Source organism: Tachysurus vachellii, chromosome 8 (assembly GCF_030014155.1).
Source record: "Tachysurus vachellii isolate PV-2020 chromosome 8, HZAU_Pvac_v1, whole genome shotgun sequence".
In the NCBI taxonomy this organism is placed as follows: Eukaryota; Metazoa; Chordata; class Actinopteri; order Siluriformes; family Bagridae; genus Tachysurus; species Tachysurus vachellii.
The window spans coordinates 27,809,002-27,831,501 of NC_083467.1; the positions used below are offsets into that span (position 1 = coordinate 27,809,002).

At 39.4% G+C, this 22,500-nt stretch overlaps 1 protein-coding gene across 3 annotated transcripts in view; it reads left to right on the forward strand.

The window, feature by feature from the left end:
* The window catches only part of ikzf2 (IKAROS family zinc finger 2), a 51,433-nt gene that overhangs the window by 13,897 nt on the left and 15,036 nt on the right, over window positions 1-22,500 (forward strand). For 2 of the 3 annotated variants that reach the window (XM_060877112.1, XM_060877114.1), the window contains exons 3-5: window positions 3,435-3,539; window positions 10,839-11,030; window positions 14,631-14,798. In XM_060877112.1, the coding sequence (XP_060733095.1) occupies window positions 3,435-3,539; window positions 10,839-11,030; window positions 14,631-14,798 (465 nt within the window). Of the gene's footprint in view, window positions 1-3,434; window positions 3,540-10,838; window positions 11,046-14,630; window positions 14,799-22,500 lie in introns of all 3 variants that reach the window. The other variant, XM_060877111.1, reaches the window with a different exon arrangement.

The following is a 22,500-nucleotide window of genomic DNA, read 5'->3' on the forward strand; positions in this document are numbered from 1 at the left end:
GTTATAACTCTGCCTATTATCTTGTGCATATGCTTAAATAAAGTCCTATGATCTACTATAACTTTATCTATGCTATGTAATTGCTAAAACCTAAGATCTGTTATCTATAATAGTATATAATCTATAAATTATCTGCTGTAAATCAGTCTATGCTGTTACAAGCTTTTGATAAGCTTTTGATATATGTGTATTATATATATATATATAAATAAAATACTGTACAAGCTTTTACAAGTTTTTACTTTATCTTAAGTGACACTATCTATGATCTGTTATAACTCTGTTATAACTCTATCTGTGCTCTGCTGCAAACTACTGAACTGCAATAACTCTGTTATAACTTTCTGCTATGTTATCTATCAGTTAGGACTGTAGGCAGGCTCTTTATGTCACATTGTAGATGCTCTGTTACAATCCTATGCTCTGTTATAACTGTCTGTCTATACTTTGTTACAAACCTGTGCCCTGTTATAACTTTCTATACATACTCTTTTGCAAGCCAATGTTCTGTTATAACACCATCCATACTCTTACAAACTGATGCTCAGTTATAACTGTCTATTCTCAGTTACAAACCTACGCTCTGTTATAACTCTATGTATACTCTTTTACAAACCCACGCTCTGTTATAATTCTATATATACACTGTCTTACAAACCTACGCTCTGTTATAATTCTATATATACACTGTCTTACAAACCTACGCTCTGTTATAACTTTCTTTACATACTCTGTTGCAAGCCAATGTTCTGTTATAACACCATCCATACTCTTACAAACCGATGCTCTCTTATAACAATCTATTTTCAGTTACAAACCTACGCTCTGTTAGAAATGTCTATTCTCAGTTACAAACCTACACTCTGTTATAACAATCTATTCTCAGTTACAAACCTACACACTGTTATAAATCTCTGTCTATACTGTTACAAACCTACGCTCTGTTATAACTTTCTTTACATACTCTGTTGCAAGCCAATGTTCTGTTATAACACCATCCATACTCTTACATACCTACAGTACGCTCTGTTATAACAATCTATTTTCAGTTACAAACCTACACTCTGTTATAACACTTTATATACTCTGTAACAAACCTACGCCCTGTTATAACTCTATCTATGTTCTGTTATCATTTTATCTGTCCTGTCTTACAATCTGTGATAGTTTTCCTGCTCTGTTATAACTTTCTTTACACTTTGTCACAAATCTGTGACCTTTTACAGCTCTTTCGATGCTTTGTTCCAAATCTATGCTCAGATATAACTCTATCCTCTAAAACTGCCAGATTTTTTAACAGAAGCCTTTTGGAAGCAGTATAAACAGAGTACCCCAGGGTGAGCGAACGGCTTCCTGTCATATTCTGAATCAGCCGCTCCAACCTGTTTGAAGGAGGGTCTGACTAGACACGCAGAGCTCCATTACAATAGAGAGTTTAACACTGACAGCACAGGTGCTTTCCACTCATTATCAAACATGAGCTAAGCGCTAAGGCTCTCTGCCGCGCAGCGTCGTGTCCTTGTGGATGATTCTGAGTGTGTGTGGAGTTGAACGATGCAGCCAGTCGTACAACAAAACAGTAAGTGGACTCGGAGCGCTTGTAGAGCGGAAGTTAGTTGTTTTTTCTTTAATTCGGTTTTGTTTCATGTGGAACTCAACTGTAACTGTAGAGTGATGTGGAGATAAAGAGATGAGGTAAATCATTCATATGTGAACGAATCCAGAAACAGTAACCGACAGACATTGAGGGTATTGTATTGTGTAAGATAGAAACTGGGAAAGCTTTGTGTGTGTGTGTGTGTGTGTGTGTGTGTGTATTGTGTACTTTCTCTGAAGGGGTCAGGAGGAAAACAGATCAGTCAGGAAACGGTCGCTCCCCCTGGGCAAACGACGGCCACGGCTTGTAGCCGTCTCGAACGCACGGTGCAGAGAGACGATGAAATCCAATCTAGATGTCAAGCATGTGGCTGAAAGGTTAACAAGCTCTCCCTGCAGGAGAGGAGAGGACGTCCCGCTCGCACAGGCATCACTAAACAAAGCACACGATCGAGTCCGGGCAATCGGAGAAGGGCTGTAGTGTACAGTGTAGCTGAAATTAAGAGGCGAGTGTAAGAACAGGTAGCGAGTGTGCAATGCAGTAGGAGGTCAGAAGATTGGAACGCCGCTGCTTCAGTCTCACTGTTTGACAAGTGGAACAAAAGCCTCCACTTTATTTTATCCCACTCGTAGATCAAATGTTCCTGATCTAACATTACGCTCAGGTTTAGTCAGACAGCCACCTACACCGTAATCCCGTTTTACGTGCGTGTGTGTTTATAAGTGTGTAGGCATTACGACGTGAATTACCTCAAGCTAAGATTAGGTAAGGCTCTTTCAGGATTAGGTCACTAACTGTTAAGGTTGGTTTGACATTTAAATTATATATTTATTTTGTGTTTCTTTACTACTGCATTTCATTCCTGACCCTGTTCAGGAAGCCCCGCCCCCAGGATCTACCATGTCTATGACATGAATAACTGACATTTAAACACAGACATTAGCACTTTTTTTGACATCCGGGCAAATCCTAAATGACTTCTTGTTCCCTATTTACTTTCTCTGATAGAATATAATCTCACTAAATAAATTAGAAAAATCATCAACAAATGTTTAATTTATTTATTAAGGAATGACACGTCATTGGTTTTTTTTATTCTCTTAAAAGTAAAAAACACGATGTCAAGGTGTTGCTAAGAAACCACAAAGTATAAAACCTGAAGATCTTCTCGAAGGTATAAACTCTTACTGATACCGAGGGCTGAAACTGGAGACTCCTTCCTTTAATCTGTTTTCTTTTTACAGAAAACTGGGCCGCGTTAATGATTTCTTTTTTTCTGGAGTTGTTGTTGGGCTTCGTACAACTCCCAGTGTATATGTATGCTGTTACTATGGAAACGTATTACAGACAATAAATGGAATCCTTCTCACCAATCAGGATGAAGGATTTCACAGAGATATCTATCAGCTTAGCTAGAAAATTGACTCATGGTTGGTATCTAACAACAGAAAGAACTCTGTTCAGATATGAACACATTTTTTATCTGTTCTGTTTTTCCTAAGTAATAAATCAAGATAGAACAATCCACAGTCACTAATGAGCTCATTTATTAATTAGCATATTTCTGGCGTTTAATTGGCCGAACTGATATTTGCGGTTTCAGCATTTAGACGAATTTTAAACAACGTTCTGTAATTCATTTGTAATTCATGCTAATTGATATCCTGACTGCAGCATAGTAAAGTATTCTGTGTGTGTGTGTTTGTGTGTGTGTGAGTGTGTGTGTGTGCGCACGCTATACACATATATGTTACCATCTGAAACTTCGTTCTCCCAAACAAGGCAAGGTTTTTACTGTACTTATCTTTCTGTGTGTGTGTGTGCGTGTGTTTCTAAGGTAACGGCGAGTGCTCTCCCAAGAAGGAGGGCAGCAGAATGCAGGTGGACCTGTCGCTCCACACACACAACGGGCAACATTCCCAAAGTCCCACATCTCCTGTCGGTGAGTCTCCACCCACGAACACTCCCTGTGCAGTGTTCCACCACACACACACACACACACACACACACAAACCCACACGCCTTTTTGCTCACCTACTTTATTCCTTACTTATCATAGCACTCTTCTTATCTGCTCTAATTAGGCTTCTATAGAGATTAAATAAGCTCCGCCCACAGCAACCTTTTTTGTGAAGGAAGCGTTACTATAGGAACTCCTACATAAGCAGGAGCTACTTCTAACCAATCAGAATAGAGAAACGTTGCAGGGATCTGCAGAAGAATAAGTCATCATTGTGCTCCATCACAAGGACGTGAATTCCTTGTAGCGTCTTTATCTTCATCTATAATCATCAAGTAGTTTTAGATCATACAGTAGATTCATACCGTCGAGGCCCCGACTGCTGTTTAACAGTGTTGGCACAAAGTCACACACAAAAAAAAGGAGAACTGATCGAGGACCAGTGTGTATTGGATAGAGGAAGGACAGAAACTTTATCTTACCAAGTTAAAAAGAAAAACACCTTAGAATAGTGCAGATCTGATCTCGACTCTGATGGGACAGACGTTTGTCTTCCTCAAAATCATCAGCTCGAGACACCAGTGCTCCGTTTTTGGGGCTCGTCATCGTGAGCTGGTGTACAGAGAAAAGGGAAGCTGTGAGATCTGAGGAATCAACAACAAGACAAACACACACACACACACACACACACACACAGACCACAATACAATGAAGCCGAAGCTGCTCTCAGATACACAACAGTCGTTGCACAGCGAGAGTTGAGAAATTTCTAATTTATATTGAGTAAAGAGAAGTTGCTTCAACTTTTTGGATTTCTTGCAGATCCCCAGAGTGCTGAGTCAGATTCTCCTTTCTGATCGGTCAGGTGTTTTGATTAATTTACTTTAAAAGCAGCGCAGCTACATCATCGTTTCTATAGTAACCTGTACCACTTATATAGACGGTTTTAGAAGGAGTCTCCAGTGTCGATACATCTTTTTTTTTTTTCTTTTTTTTTTTTATTGAATCTGCAAGAAAGAGTAAGACGTTAAGGTGGTGAGGGGATGACGGTGTTTACAGCTGTGAAAACAGGAACTAACTTTTAACTTAAAATTAGATGTAACTCTAAACAGATAAAAAGTAGGACTAAATTTTACACTATGTAAAAATGGAGTTAGTACCAAATTAGTATATTTCCTTTTATTTGAATGAATATTCAGAACATTACTTTTTTGTTTTTATTATTTTTAAATGTATTTATTTATTTATTTATTTGTTTATTTAGTTAGTTAGTTAGTTAGTTAGTTAGTTAGTTAGTTAGTTGTTTGTTTGTTTGTTTGTTTGTTATTTTTGGGATTTGTTGGGCTTTTGCTCATGTTGATTTAAAAATATATATAAACCTTTTTATAAACCATCAAAATTTTCATAAAAAAAGATTCAGAATTTTTTTTTATTCTGTGTAATTTGTTACACAGAATTTTTGCACGCTAAAAAAGGAACAACTCAATGAAGTTATTAATTCTGTATTAATTTGAGGCTAAAATAATCGTGTTAATAAAATAATTATGCTTTGCCGAGCAGAGCTGCATGATGGGTGATTTATCAACAAAGCTTTTTAAGCTGAGTGGAGAAACAGGAAATGTGGCTCACGCCGTGCCCTTTAGCTTCAAAATCCTTCCCTAAAACCCGACCCTTCGACTTCAGAGGTGATTGAAGTGTGTGTCGTAAAACACTTCTACACTGGAATGTTAGCTCATGATCTCCTGGACCTCCTTCACTTCACCCTGCGCTTAATCTTTCAAAACTTTTTTTAAAGGTTGAATTCCTCTTTTTAAAGACAGTGAAAAAGTTAAAAAAAAAAAACAAAAACGGAATCTTAAGTTAAATCTAAGTAATGATGAAGAAAATCATTGCATCATTTCACGACTAAAATTATCATCTTGTTCCATTTTCTCCACAATCCCTGAAATAAAATGTAGCGTGATACAGTTTTATCATTTGTAAGCGGTAAATAAATGTAAATGTAAAAGTACATTTAAAAGGAAAAAAAAGTATATTAAATGAACTTTATTTGCATTTATTTATGTCTCACCATTTTATCATGCCAAAAAAAATAATAAATAAACAAATAAACAAACAAACAAATAAATAAATAAACTGGATTAATGATTATTATTATTATTATTATTATTATTATTATTATTATTATTATTATTATTCATTTATTATAATTATGATCATTTTTAATGACACTTAAACAAGCAGCCAAGCAGGCCACATAACGCTAAGTGGTTCTCTGTTTCTTTGGTTTTAGTAATATAACATGTTACGAACATGTTATTAACAACTCATAATGCATCACAAAGCTATTTCTGAAGTCTAAAGCATTTCTATTCCTAATTAAAACTACATTTCTGTACGCATTACGACCTTCATATGAAGTGTTATCAACAGTTATAGAGAGATCAGCTTTGAGCGTTAACACCACTTTTAAACCCCTGAGATGAACACACTGATATCAAGTGCCGTGTGTGTGCGCGTGTGTGTGTGTGCGTGTGCGTGTGTGCGTGTGTGTGTGCGTGTGTGTGTTGCGTGTGTGCATGTGTGTGTGTGTGCGTGTTTGTGTGCGTGTGTGTGTCTGTGTGTGTGAGAGAGATCTGAGTGTGGGCGAACTGTCTGTCTCTCTCACTCCATTTGGCCTCTTTGATGGCTAGAGGACGAGGAGGCTGAAGGATTTGCTTCGCCGTTGTCCCGGCAACCGTTTCAAGTTCACCCAGCTGCAGCCACTCACGTTTCTGTGTTTCTTTTTTTAATGGTGCACCATGGACAGAAGTCACAGTGATCTATTCACAATCATGACCAGTCTGAAACTGAAACTCTCCTAAACTTAAGGTGTTATGAATATACAGAGCTCAGCGGCATCCATTTTGTTTTCACTCCAGTGCTTATTAATACACGGCAAGATATTAAAGACGTACAAATAAATCTTCACCGTTCCAACTTCGCAGTTGTACTGCTGATGTTCTATTTTATTTAATTCATTAATTTAACTAGTGCAAATGCTGTCTTGTGTGTTTTATTTTATGACTTTTGTCAGTTAAAAATAGATTTCTCAACATTACATTTCTAAAAACAGAAATAAATAAATAAATAAATAAATAAATAAATAAATAAATATTCTTGAAAAATATTTGTCAGTACAAAAAAGGAATTTTTTTTGCCACATTTCTGACAACAAGCGTAACGACTGTCAAGTTTTAGTGAGAAAAAAAAGAAAGTGTGAAAGTCACAAAAATGTCCAGAAAAACTGATTCAGCAAATTGTTCAAAAAAGACCATAAATAAATAAATAAATAAATAAATAAATAAATAAATAAATACAAATGCACAGACTATTCCTCATATTTTTAGATGCATTTTTTGATACATAAAAATGGTCTTTTTTCACTGTTTTCCTGATTTAATCTTCATTGAGTCTAATCTAGACTGTTTTTTTTTCCTTTTTCTCTCTCTGAAACCTCAGACTTTCAGACGTCTCGACCAGATGCTCTGTGGAAATTTCTGTGTATATATATATATATATAATGTGATTGAAAGCAGTTAGAGAAGCCAAACGGAGAAGCTGCTATTCAGAGTTGAAGACAATATCTGATTACATGGCATTATGAGATCAGACTGACTTTAGTGTTCGTGTGAGTTCCAAAACATTTCACTGAATTCAAAACTCAGGACTTTTTAATAGAGATGCAGGAAGCTACAGGATTGTGTTTGTATTGGTTCAGGACATGTCTGTAATGTGTCACGTGTGTAATGTGTCACGTGTGTAATGTGTCACGTGTGTAATGTGTCACGTATGTAATGTGGCACGTATGTAATGTGTCACGTGTGTAATGTGTCACGTGTGTAATGTGTCACGTGTGTAATGTGACACGTGTGTAATGTGTCACGTGTGTAATGTGACACGTGTGTAATGCGACATGTGTGTAATGTGTCACGTGTGTAATGTGACACTTGTGTAATGTGTCACGTGTGTAATGTGACACGTGTGTACTGTGTCACGTGTGTAATGTGACACGTGTGTAATGTGACACGTGTGTAATGTGTCACGTGTGTAATGTGTCACGTGTGTAATGTGACACGTGTGTAACGTGACACGTGTGTAATGTGACACGTGTGTAATGTGTCACGTGTGTAATGCGACACGTGTGTAATGTGACACGTGTGTAATGTGACACGTGTGTAATGTGCCACTTCAGTCCCTACTTCACATCATGGTGCTAACTTTTAATCTGTGTCTTCATTCTGTTATAACAAAGCAACTGTTTTATCTCTATAACTTTATTTACACTATTGTTCTTATTGTCATCCTGCAGTAAGACTCGAGGGGGTTAATTAGTTCCTCTTATCTGATCTGATCTGATCTGATCTGATCTGATGCAGTGATTTTATTAGATGAGACGCTAAAATCTAAATCTTTATCAATGACTGTCTCATTATGTCTCTGGAAATATAATAAGTACAGTAAATGTGGAAACTATAATACACACACACAGATACACAAACAGATATACACACAGATACACACACAGATACACACATACATACACACAAATACAGAGAGAGAGAGAGAGAGAGAGAGAGAGATACTCACACAGAGACACAGATACACGCATACACACACAGATACACACATACATACACACAAATACAGAGAGAGAGAGAGAGAGAGAGAGAGATACTCACACAGAGACACAGATACACACACAGATACACACACAGATACACACATACATACACACAAATACAGAGAGAGAGAGAGAGAGAGAGAGAGATACTCACACAGAGACACAGATACACGCATACACACAGATACACACACAGATACACACACATACACACAAATACAGAGAGAGAGAGAGATACACACACAGAGACACAGATACACGCACACACAGATACACACACAGATACACAGATACAGATACACACACACAGATACACACACACATACACACAAATACACAGAGAGAGAGCTACACACACAGAGACACAGATACACGCACACACAGATACACACACAGATACACACACAGAGATACACACACACACAGATACAGACATAGAGAGATTCACACACACAAACAGATATACACACTCACAGAGATACACACACAAATACACTTGTGCACTTGTTTTTATCTCAAGGCTGTAGTGCTCTATAAGAGTATTTTTTCCCGTGTTTTAGTTTATCCTTCAAAAAAATAAAATTCCACTCTTTCTCCTTCTCAGTCCCTGCCGATGTCATGTTATGCACGTGTGTAAAAAATATCTGAGATGGAACCTAAAGGGCGCGTCGCTCTCCTTCTCACCTGACACCCTTAAAACAAAATCTGCTTCTTCTTTATCATTTCATTTTCTATCTTTTCTCACAAAAACCCTTCTTAGTAAACATGCACAGAGAAACCTGACACGTGTTAAACGCTTGTCTGTACGTGGTGTCACACGGGGTCGGGCCGGTGTTGCGAGATTCTTCGAAGAAATTGCATGAATTGTGTACAAGGGAATTGAAGTTTGATTTTGAGGAAGAGTTGATTGAACAACCTGTGATGCAAGGTGCAGTGTTGTGGCACGCGAAACGCCGCCGCGTACGCGTCCTTCATGGGTGTTTCTTTGAAAGCAAAGGAGCACACGTGTTGCGCAACATCTACTGTCACCATCGTCAGACTTCTTTGGAAACGGCAGCAGGCAAAATCGAACATTTCATGTGGTTATGCTAAAGTGCATGTCGCGTTCAGGCACTCCAGCACTTGTTGATCGCACTTCAGGAAAAGAGGTGTGAGCTAAAAAGTGTTAGGATCGATGAGTTTTATAAGCGTGTATAAATGTGTGTGTTTGATTTCTGACATGCCTCGATCTGCCTGAAGGACTTGGACGGGATGCCAAACCTCTACTGACCCGTGTAATTAGAGACACTGGGTGCAAGTGTGTGTTCAGGTTTTTTGTTCCTTATCCTGCAGAACAGGATTATGGGTAGGAGGGAAGCGCCTGATCCAGTCTCCCTCTGATCTTTCAGTCGTTGACTCAAAGCCGCTCCTGCTCAGAGATTAACGCAAAAAGAGCTGATATAACAGAACAGGTTGGGCCGGATGGTGCGCTGACACAGTGAGCCGGGACGTTTCTCCACCTGATGCATTGAGGAGGAACGCGGAGACTTCGGTGTTGTTTTTCTTCCTGTGTGGTCGAGACGGAAAACTTGCAGGCTGGCCGCTTGCTCATTTGCGTCTTGCTTTTTTTGTTCTGTCTCATTTGTCTATTTTTGGCTCGGTGTGTGTGTGTGTGTGTGTGTGTGCATAGTGTGTGACATGGTGATGGTTCCACAAATGAGTACAATGGACAGGGGACAGTTGTTCAGTTCAAACAGCAGGGCGGCGCTGCACACACCCTTCCTTATCAATTTACGGAAAAAAGTGTTTATTATTAAAAACTAATAATGATTTTTAATTATTTACATTTATTTATATTTAATCTATATTTAATCTAATGATGTAGTTAAGGTTTAAACGCTTTTAACGATACGATAATAAAATGTATTATTTGTATGTTTGTTTGGTTTTATGGAATAATTTGAACTCTTTAATTGGAATATTTCATTTTAGAAGCTTAGAAAATGAAATATGGAAAAAAAAATCTATTTTAGTTTTTTAGTTTTCGAGACGTAAACAGTTAGAGAGCTTCATTTAATTTTAATAGTTTAATTTAATTGGTTATTTATATTAAATATTATGAAACAAGATGAAGTATTCGAATCCTAACAAACTAGTTAAGTACTTGAACAGGAACTCGAATGCAAGTGGAGTGAAGTTTCAGTCGGATCGTGAGTAGGAGGTGTAGTAGGATGAGATGATCGCTTTAGTGGAATGTTGCTCCAAAAACAACAACGTATTCAAGACGCAGCTCACTTTGGTGTTCCACAAAATCCCCAACAAAATTTATAATAAATTAGGTGTGAAAGGTTTCGGATAGGTTTCGGATGTGTGTGCGCGCGTGCGTGTGTGTGTGTGTGTGAGTTTGTGAGTGTGTGTGTGTTTGTGTGTGTATGTGAGTGTGTGTGTGTGCGTGTGTGTGTGCGTGTGTGTGTGCGTGTGTGTGTTTGAGTGTGTGTGTGTGTGCGTGTGTGTGTGAGTGTGTGGTGTGTGTGGTTGTGTGTGTGTGTGAGAGTGTGTGGGTGTGAGTGTGTGTGTGTGTGTTTGTGTGTGTATCAGAAGCTATAATAATGATCCACTTTTGTTTATTTCTATTAAAGAGCACAAGGTCAAACAGGAGGAGGAAACTGAAGAGGACGTGGACAGAAGAGCCATAAGCCAAGATGAGACAACCCACAGTGGTGAAGAAGGCTCAGCATTGGAAGATCCCATGATTGACGGCCTGAACAACCTACAGGACGTCGGAGGAGGGTCCGAGGCGCAGCCTGACGCTGCGATACGACTGCCCAATGGTGAGCATGTGTTATGTAAGCGAGCCACTTTCTTCTAACAGCACATAGTGTTTTATTTATTTATTTATTTATTCATTTTAAACCACAGTTGGCATCTTGTGTACCAAAAGGTAAACTTTTTATCCGTTTATAGTTACGTTTAAAATTGCGGCGTGTTCCTGAAACAAAACAAGTTAATTTATAGCAGCTATAAACATTTACTCACGGCCCTTTTTTTCTTTCTTAATAATTTAAGAACCTTTAAGAAGTTTAACCTCCATTTCTTACCTCAGGCTCGATCATTAGGGATAAACATTAAGTTAAATTTTATACTTTAGCATTTCAATTCATAATTTTTATATTCCTGTAAAGCTGCTTTCCGTCAGTGTCCATTGTTAAAAGCACTATACATATAAAATTCATTTTTGAATTGACTATATAGTATTCAGTGTAGGACCTAACATAGAAAATGGTTAGAGATAGAAACTAATTTAATGTTAAACTTTAGAATTTTTATTCTGTTTATATACTTCTGTAAAGCTGCTTTGATACAATATCAATTGTTAAAAGCGCTAGATAAATGAATTGAATTGAATATACACTCGCACTTCCTGCTCCTTGCTATCAAGCTGTATTTCATGTCACCTTGCACCCATTTTCATGCCCGTTCACATGGAACCTCATCGTCCTCTCTGTTTAAACGTAAAAACTTTAGCGCTCACAACGTAAAATGTTTCCCGATTGCTTACATGAACTCCTTGATCTATTAGTAAAGGTATCAAGGAGTATCGTGCAATTAAAACCTAGTCGTGAAAACAAGTTTCTGATGCGTCTTTTGTTCATTGTTGCGTTTAGAGTCTAAACTTTAGACGTTGATCTCTCAGCTTACTTACTGTACTCGTGTTGCTACCCAGCTAAAATGAATGCTAACTAATGCACAGAGCTGTTGTGAAATTCGAAACCACAGGCAAAAAGCATGAGGTTAGAACACACTGGTGGAACAATTGGTATAAATAATCCTACACGCTCACTTTGATTTTTAATAAATAGGTTTTGGCATCTTAGAAGGCAAACATTTAGAACATTTTGCTAACTAACTCTTTTTTAATCCGTCGCTAAAACGTCGCTTAGGTTTAAACATTTATAGTCAATTAGCTCAGAGGGATTTGGTACGTTTCTAGAATTAGACACGCTACAGCCTGTTTAAGCTGAACATAAAGCGTGAAAACTGCATTAGGTTTAAATTGTATTGAAGTGTAGGTCAGAATAAGAGCAGCTATGCATGAAGAAAAAAAAAAAGGAGCGTAGGTTTGAAATGTTTTCTCAGGGACACTATCCCAGGAATCCTCCAGAACCTGTTCTGGATGTTTCATGTGGCGCTATACTGTAGTGAGTTCATCAGAACTTCAAGCTCAGATTTCAGATTTTGGCTTTCAAATTCATACAGCTACTGAGAAGAAAAAAAGAGTTACCTACAGTAGCATCTCTAGACACGTTTAGATCTTATCTGGTTCTGGATTTTCTACATGATTGCCATGGGAAAGATGAAATTGGGCCAGTAACAACGTTTGAGATTTAAAAACAAAAGATACTTCCCGTCTTTTAGATCGAAGGAGCAAGCTTCAGAGCTCGTTCGAAACCCTGGCACGACGTGTTACCGTGTTAAGTAGCCAAACGACATTTAAGCGTTGTACGAGTCTGCTCTTTAAAGCGTGTGTGGTAAGCCAGATTCTGCAAAAAAAAGGACAGCAAAGGGGCTACGCTGTTATGATCTAACACTTTCTCATCCCACTACTCTATTTATAAAAGGACCAACGATGCATTCTGAGAATGTGTTTCGATAGTGGTTAGCACTCAGAGTGAAAACCAACATCTCATGCTTTTCCAGCTAGGGGTGGAACCATGTCATAAAACAAAACAACAAAAAAAAAGCTTTGTACAGTGACTACAGTGCAGCAGGGCTTTGTTCGTCTGTGCTTCACATTCGCAGCATTAATTATATGAAATCTCTTAAAGTACAACTGCGTAACCACTGAAGGGTCGTTCTTAGTCCTTGTGTCACATTTGTTCCTTATTATTATTATTATTATTATTATTATTATTATTATTATTATTATTGACCAGGAGAGTTCAAATTAATTTTGTCCATCTTTTAAAGGTCCAAAACAAACAACAACAACAAAAAAATCATATTAATTTTTAACATTTACAGCATTTGGTAGATTCCCTTATCCAGGCCGACTTATTTTTAAGTTAAAAGACTAACTGAGGGTTAAGGGCATTAATCAGGGGCCCAGCGGTGGACCTGGGATTCAAACTCACAACCAATTATTATCCATAGTATTATTTAACACCAATAGGCAATAAAAGTATATGAACTTTAAAAGGAAAGAAGAAACTTCAAATGTATTTAAGAAACTTATTTTTGACATCTGATGCTAAGAAAAAAATCCGATTAATTAAGTTGTACTACGATCGTAGAGTACGTGCGCTTAGTATTCGTATTCCATCCAATATAAAAATTTTTAGACGTGGAGACCACATGCTCAGTACCTCTGTGTGTAAAGGAAACACGCAGGCTACATGCTATATCTGACGATTATATTTCCATTTAAAATTATGCTTCAAGCGGTGTTCTTATATCATATGGTCTAAAGCGGATCTTTTGTGTACTGGTGCAATCATAACTTCCTTCTACTGGGTTTCTCAATAAAATAAAGTAATAAATGCTTGCATTACCACTCCTTGAGGAAGTTCTGGGTAACAAATCCTATCCTATATCTCAGAACCCGGTTTTTAAGGGCGTTTTCCCATCAGTTAATCCGCTTGTCGTGTTCTGAATCAGAGCGAAAATGATACTTTTAGTTTGTTTGTTTGTTTGACTTTTTGGTTGGTTTCCTAATGTGTTAATTAACTGTGTCATTTATTGTTCAGAAGAGTCGTTAAACCGAATGAATTGGAAATCACATCAAAAATCACCCAAGTACAAACGTGGAGCAATTTTGAGTATCGGACATTAAAACAGCGATTATTTGCTTTATCGTGCTACTTTGTTTATCCTAATTTCCACAACACGTTCCTGCACTATTCCAGCTGTTTGCTTTGGCTCAGTTTGTGTCCCATCCCAAACCACAAAAATGTTCCTTCATTTCAACTGATTCGAATCAGAGTCAAATCGCTTTCTTACTCATTTCAAAAGACGCTAAATGTTTTCTTGGAAGCGGATCGAGAGCACTTTACTCAAACAGGTTATTTTGGTCCGAGTGTTATTGATGTGTTTTGTCACAGAGAGGGAAATTTTATCAGGCTAAACGCTCTAACTACCCCTTTAAGTAGTGAAGCTGTTGATGTGCTCATGTGCATTTACAGGCTTTAGTATCGAATATTGCAATAACAATTAATATAATTATATACACAGTATGTTATTCAGTCGTAGTTAAAATGTCCCAAAATACAGGTGTTTAGGTCTTTTCAAGATGCATGTTCTTGGATTTTTCCCTTTAATTGAATCCCTCTATTGATTTTAAAAGTTCTTCAGAATTTACACCACTAGTACAGATTCAGTTCGAACTTCTTCTAGTCACACAAATGAAGACGTTGGTTTGTTTTTCTTGCCTGCAGGTGATCGTCCATTCCAGTGTAGCCAGTGCGGCGTTTCCTTCACCCAAAAAGGAAACCTGCTGAGACACATCAAGCTCCACACGGGCGAGAAACCCTTTAAGTGCCCGTTCTGCAGCTACGCCTGTCGCCGCCGTGACGCCCTCACTGGACACCTGCGCACTCACTCTGGTACGTCTCTCTTTTTTACCTTAATTCACTTCTTAAAAGTTTTACTAATCTATTCTGGCTGTTTGAGGTTTTGCTTAGTTCTGGGCTTGGGCTTTGAGGTGAGATAACAAAGTTTTCCACCTTAACCCAGTTTCTCAGCTCTGAGTAGCTTAGCAGAAGTTGCCTGCTAAAAGAATTTCAAGGTGAAGATGTTTTCCTCCTCCACTGATCAGAGGGGCATCATCTTTTTTTATTATCTTTTAACTCTTGCATTCACCACTTACAAGACTGAGATGGATAATCTTTTCCCATGCTATGGAATGTATGAAAAAATACCATAAACCCAGTCAGGATTGTGGGATATCTTTTGTATATCTCAGAAATTTCTGAAGAAGTTCTGTAAAGGTTCACCTGAGGCACGTACCACAGCACCAGAGTTTTTTGTCAAGACCCTTAGATTTGAATATTTCAACGTACATTTACGTCTGTCATTATGTTTAGTTCTATTCAAGTGGTATACCAGGCTAGGGGCATTGGTAAGTCAGTGGCAAAAGTATTAGGCTACTTATTGGAGGGTTGTAAGTTCAAATCCCCGCACCACCAACCTGTGTCTGTTGGGTCCTCGAGTGGTATACCAGGCTGGGGGCATTGGTAAGTCAGTGGCAAAAGTATTACGCTACTTATTGGAGGGTTGTAAGTTCAAATCCCCGCACCACCAACCTGTGTCTTTTGGGTCCTCGAGTGGTATACCAGTCTAGGGGCATTGGTAAGTCAGTGGCAAAAGTATTACGCTACTTATTGGAGGGTTGTAAGTTCAAATCCCCGCACCACCAACCTGTGTCTTTTGGGTCCTCGAGGGGTATACCAGTCTAGGGGCATTGGTAAGTCAGTGGCAAAAGTATTACGCTACTTATTGGAGGGTTGTAAGTTCAAATCCCCGCACCACCAACCTGTGTCTGTTGGGTCCTCAATTGGTATACCAGGCTGGGGGCATTGGTAAGTCAGTGGCAAAAGTATTAGGCTACTTATTGGAGGGTTGTAAGTTCAAATCCCCGCACCACCAACCTGTGTCTTTTGGGTCCTCGAGTGGTATACCAGTCTAGGGGCATTGGTAAGTCAGTGGCAAAAGTATTAGGCTACTTATTGGAGGGTTGGAAGTTCAAATCCCCGTACCACCAACCTGTATCTGTTGGGTCCTCGAGTGGTATACCAGGCTGGGTGCATTGGTAAGTCAGTGGCAAAAGTATTAGGCTACTTATTGGAGGGTTGGAAGTTCAAATCCCCGCACCACCAATCTGTGTCTGTTGGGTCCTCGAGCCTTTAACTCTCAATTAACCCTTTAACACATGTGGCACCATCCTGTCTTTATTGTAAGCCATTTTGGATAAAACTAATCAACCAAATGAAGTAAATCTAAAGTAGATCTTGGATTTCTCAATGGACATCCATCAAGTGTCGTCAATAGACTATTAGGCCACACCGACCTGGACCATCGGTCTGAATCCCTGTTGGAGTGTTTGGTACGGTAAGAAAAGAAAACACAAGACTAGGGTTGCTTCGAAATAATAGTTAAACAAAGTGCTTTGTAAAAAATGCTAGGCCATCAGTCTTTGATGATAGTTAGTAACTCAGATGGTCAGATGGTTACTTCACCAACTGGATACCAGGACAGAGAGTCTTGATACAGACTTGAAGAGATTCTCTTCTGCTTATGTGATGGTGGATTCAGTCAAGCAATGCCAGAGCCTCAAATGGAGCATGGTGCAGTGCAGGATGTAATAAGTGCTTTAAGGTAGTTGGGGCTGATCCATTACCACAGGAAGCCAGCTGAGCAAACGTAGAAATGAAGTGGTTTCAGAGGTTAAAGACATGTCGTGCTGCTCATTAAAGTTGCAGGTTTTGGATGGGGCATAGAAACAAACCTTCCAGGAGCAAGTTGCAGTAGTTTATCTTAAAATGACTTGGAACTTAACAAGCACCTGAATGACCTCTGTGGATAGAATCGGACGAGTCCTTCTGACAGTGTGAAGGAGAAACCTGCGTGGCCGATAGTCGCTTGAACTACAACTTAGAGTTCTTTACAGAGATCACAAGGTCTTGTCATGACCTTGCATCACTAGGCACATACAGTATAACAGCTTAGTTCTACTTGGATAGAGTATCAGCTGAGACATCCATGTCTGATCTAATTCTGATCTAATCCCATAAACTTAATCATTCTTACACTAAAGTAAAGACATTTGACTCACACCGACTCCTTCCTGGAGATTCATAACCATTCTTGTTACCCAGTTCTTAGGGATAGTAACAATGTAGTGTTTATCATTATGTTGCCCAGCTTAATCTTCACTCATATATACTTTGTCTATAATGGCTATCGTTCTGTCACACTGTCATGGTGTGTGTGTGTGTGTGTGTGTGTGTGTGTGTGTGTGTGTGTGTGAGTGTGTGTTTTACAGAGCTGTAAGTTCTCACTATAGTGTGAGTCATTTCAGTGTGTACACCTCAGAGTGACCAAACCACTTTTTTTTTGTTGTAGAAGTGTGTGTATCTCAGTTTGTGTGTATGTGTGTGTGCTTGTGTGTTTGTGTGTTTGTGTGTTTGTGTGTGTGTCCACTCTGTGGTTAGGCCACTCAGGACAAACTCTTCCTGTTGCCTTTGAGACAGAGAACGAATGAGAGGAAACTTTCTTCCACTTGCGCTGTTTTCTGTTTTCTCACTGCAACCCTTCCTCTCTTCCACACTCTCTTACACTCTCTATTCTTTTCTTTCGCTTTCTCTCTCCATTTATTTTACATTCTCTCTCTCTCTCTCTCTCTCTCTCTCTCTCTCTCTCTCTCTCTCTCTCTCTCTTGCACTCTCCTCTCTCTCTTTGTCTTTCATTTGCTCTCAATCTCTTACATACCATTTTCTTTTTCATCATATCTTCTCTCCAAGCTAAGCCTTCTTTCTCTCCATTTTTTCCTTCTTTCCTTTTTTTATCAGTTCTTGTCCTGTCTCCTTTTTTATTACTATCTCCTCTATTTTTCTGTCCAATTTCCTCTTTAATCTCTCTCTCTCTCTCTCTCTCTCTCTCTCTCTCTCTCTCTCTCTCTCTCTCTCTCTCTCTCTCTCTCACACACACACACACGCACACACCCACATACCATTGTTTGTCATCATTATCCCCTCTCCATTGTTCTTAATTTTTTTCTTCAGTTTCTCCCTCTTTTTCTCTTTCTTTCTTCTTTTTTCTCTCAAACCACTTTTTTTTTCTTTTCTGTTTACTTTTTTGTCTCTCTTCCTCTAATCTCTCCATAACTCTCTTTGTTATTCCTCTTCTCTCTTTTTCTGGGCTTTTCTCTACAGTACTTTTCTCTTTTTCCTCTCTCTCTTTCATAACCTTTTCTCTGAATTCATGTCTATATTGTCTAGATTTCTTTCTCTTTTTTCCTTAATATTTTTAAAATTTTTTATCTTTTTTTCCTCTCATTTTTCATCCTCTCTCCTTTTATTCTCTTCTACTCCACTTTCTGTGTTATTTCACTCTTTTTCTCTCCTTCTTGTTCTCTCCTTTTCTATACTCATGCTTTTTCTATCATTACCTTTGCTTCTCTTTTTTTCTCATTTTTTCACAGCTTCCACTTTCCCCATCGCTCAGTCACCCTCTTTTCGTATCCTCTTCTTCTCTCCCTCCTCTTATTCTGTCGTTCTTCCTCTCTGTTATCCTACTCATCCTGATTTACTCTCCTTCCTCTTCATCAGGTTTTCTTCCCCACTTTTCTCTTCTTCTTTCCTTTATCTTCTATTTATCCCTTTCTTCTCTTTCTCCTTTCTCCTCTTTTTTTCATTTCCTTTCACTCTTTCACTCTTAATACAGTCTCCTTCATCTCTTTGCTTACTCTTCTTGAGCTCAAGACACACTTCTTGCGGGTCACAGGGAGAGCAGGAGCGCTCTATCTCTCTCTTCATTTTTTGCTGTTTTTTTGTCTTTTCTCATTTCCTGTTTTTTAGCGCTAATCGCTCCGAGCACCTGGGATTCGTCGAGTTTCTAGGCCAGGCAGTTAATATGTCACATTTCTGCACTCGCTCTCTTCAGCTGCTGAATTATTAATCATGGTTTTGTGTTGTTTTTTTCTTTTTGAGAACACATGTAAAGAGATATTCTTATTCTCTGTCTTTTTTTTTTACAATTAAAATAAATAAATAGATGTATTTTATCCAAAAACAGGGAGTGTTCTTTAACCCCCTCAGAGAGACACCACATTCAGAACTGCAGCTGTAGTTTTTAGGCTTTACATCAGTCTTAAATCCCACGACATGATGCAGCCGCCAGCTCAGTCTCATACGCTTAGGTGTCTCAGACAGGGAGACAGAGTGAGAGAAAAGGACACCATTGTCCTGAACCTTCCTCATCAGCCCTGTGCCACCTGCACATCACAGGAATGTCAGGAACTCAGGGCAGGTCCGACCACATGTTGTGCAATAAGGACTTTCCACCTCGGACAAAAGAGAGAAAGAGAGAGAAAGAAAAAGAGAGAGAGAGAGAGATGGACAGACAGACGGACAGACAGACGGACAGACAGACGGTGATCTCGATAGCCGACAATTGAGACAGAGACAGACACAAGAACAAGAGAAAGACAAAAAAAGAGACAGCAGGAGAGCCAGACACAGAGAGAGAAGTGGCAGACAGACAGACAGAGAGACAGAGAGACAGGGATCTACATAGAAATTGAAAAAGAGAGTGAGAGAGACAGGCAGAAAAAGAGAGAGAGGACAGAAGGGAGAAGGAAGACAGGGAGAGTGAAAGAGACAGCCAGACAGACAGTGATCTAGACAGAAAGCAAATGAAAGTGAGAGAGACAGACAGAGAATGAGAGGAAGGAAGGAAGGAAGGAAGGAGGAAGAAAGGTTGGAAAAGAGGAAAATGTGCCGAGACAGAAAAAGTGCTGAGAGAGAGAGACAGAGAGAGAGAGAGAGAGAGAGAGAGAGAGAAACGTTTAAAGGTTTTTTATTTTGAAACGGTTTTTAAGAAACCTTGTCTCTTCACAAAGAGAGAAAAAACACCTTTAGAAGTTACATATTAATTTATCAATTTTTGCCTGCTATAAAAGCGCTAAAGCTTAAAGAATTCAGGTAACCGGTGTGTCAAACTAAAATGTGTATTCGACTTTAAGTTTGGCTTTTACTAACGCAGTTTGCTAGTATCGGGTACCTCCTCCTCCAAGTTTGGCTTGAACTAACCACTGAATATTGTTTTGACATATACACGAAGGCCTAAATATATTCAGCCCATTTAAAACGTATACTTCTGCACCAGTTTTGGAGTAGTGATAACATATCACACCGTCTTCTGAGTCGTAATGAAAGTGTTCTGTAGATTCCTCCTTGCCACAAAAACTACATTCCTTGCTGCTGGTAGGGTCACTGTGTGCCACATAATTGTCTGTAGCCACAGCCCTGAGTACTATCCACTAGTATAGAGTACTATAGATCGGAGTACTATCCACCACTACAGAGTACTATAGATCCGAGTACTATCCACCACTACAGAGTACTATAGATCCGAGTACTATCCAGCAGTTTATTTTTCTATTGGTGGTATGTACAGGGACCTCCACCATCCTCTTGGGGAATAGTCCTCTTGGGAAACACCTCTGACCAACATAACTCCCTCATCACAACTAGAGACCTTCCATGATTCACTTACACATATTTTGTATATCGCTTTTTTGACGCATTCTCAAAAGTGATTCATTGTGACATCTGACAGTCAAACAGGGCAAATGACTCCCTTTGAAGATCGTACACCTATTCTGTGAGAAAGAGAGCTGGGAAAGCTAACCTCCTCTAGATCCTCGCCCCATTCCATGCATTTCTTCTGCGTCTCTAACAAAGAATAAAATACCCATTCTTGTAAGATTTGGAACACAGTATGACTGATTGTTGTGTATTATCGTGTGCAAACACCGTTCGAGCCTGTTGGCTAAGCATTTTGATAAAACGTTGTAATCACTACACAACAAAGCTACGAGTCTCCAGTTCTTTAAAAGTGCTATCTCCTTCTTTGGGGGGAGTGATGTTACTGCTCTGGTGCAGCTCACTGGAAGCCTTCCAATGTCACACAGTTTATAAAATACCCCAGAAATGTTTGTAAAAATTTGTTTGGCAGTAGGGGGGCGCGGTGGCTTAGTGGTTAGCACGTTCGCCTCACACCTCCAGGGTTGGGGGTTCGATTCCCGCCTCCGCCTTGTGTGTGTGGAGTTTGCATGTTCTCCCCGTGCCTCGGGGGTTTCCTCCGGGTACTCCGGTTTCCTCCCCCGGTCCAAAGACATGCATGGTAGGTTGATTGGCATCTCTGGAAAATTGTCCGTAGTGTGTGATTGCGTGAGTGAATGAAAGTGTGTGTGTGTGCCCTGTGATGGGTTGGCACTCCGTCCAGGGTGTATCCTGCCTTGATGCCCAAATGTTTGGCAGTAAGTCAGCTCAGAGCATCTTGGCAACCAGTATCCTCCCCTGTAGGAAAACTGTAGCAAAACCCAGTTCCTCTGAGATAACCTGGCACACATGTTCCCCACCAGTCCCTCCCAATATTTCTGGTGTCCCGAGATGCACGGCTAAGTACGGTGACCCATACTCAGAATTTGTTCTCTGCGTTTAACCCATCCAAAGTGCACACACACAGCCGTGAACACACACCCGGAGCAGTGGGCAGCCATTTATGCTGCGGCGCCTGGGGAGCAGTTGGGGGGTTCGGTGCCTTGCTCAAGGGCACCTCAGTCGTGGTATTGCCCGAGACTCGAACCCACAACCTTAGGGTTAGGAGTCAAACTCTTTAACCATTAGTCCACGACTTCCCACGAAATTTGTTTGGCAGTCTGCAATTCCTGGTGCTCATCTAGCTGCTAGCTGGTGGATTTACTGTAGTTAGTTCTTGTACATCTTGGGTTGTTTCCGGGGCGTTTTACTGTTCGGTGGTTAATGTGGCCAAATTCTTAAGCAGCTCCTCCCTGTAGGATCGGTCACAAACCTCTGCACTATAGACTTTAGTGTAGAAAGTGACGGCTGTATTTCAGTCATCGTCCATTGTGACTCCATCTCCATCTTCATTTCTAAGGTGCAACAATTGTTTTGTATATGTTGTTTTATTGGAAAAGGAAGAAAAAAACCCTGGAGGTGTTCATGTCTTTGATAAGGGAGGAACTTGATCGTATGACGGCTGCTTTGGCCTGAAACTTAAAGCTTTTCTCTTGCTTTATCTTTTTTTATGAAACAACTTACTTTCTAACAGGGATGTTTCTGTATCAATTTCAAGTGTGTTTTTTTATTGTTGTTGAAATGTAAACTGAAAAACTTTTATTTGCATTTTTCCCACCTCCCACCATGACGCCAAGCTGTTAAAACTATTTTTCCTGTTTTTCCACTTGTCCAAAAAACACCCTGAAATTTTCACAAAAACCTTGATCCCGGAGCAGTTTGGTGTTAAAACACCAGTATAATATATTTTTTTTATGTGTTGGACGTGATGATCTGAGAAACCAGCGGCGTATATGACTGTGTGGAAAACTTTTTTTGTCTGATTCTGTGATATAAAATCTGCTCATATATCAGTAGCTTTGACCCATGTGTACTGTTTGGTCTCAGGGTTTTTTTTTCCCTCCTCTCGTCAACTAGGCCACACTAACTGACGAGACCTTTAAGGACCGCAGACAACTCTTCCCTGTTCCTGTCAACTCTATGC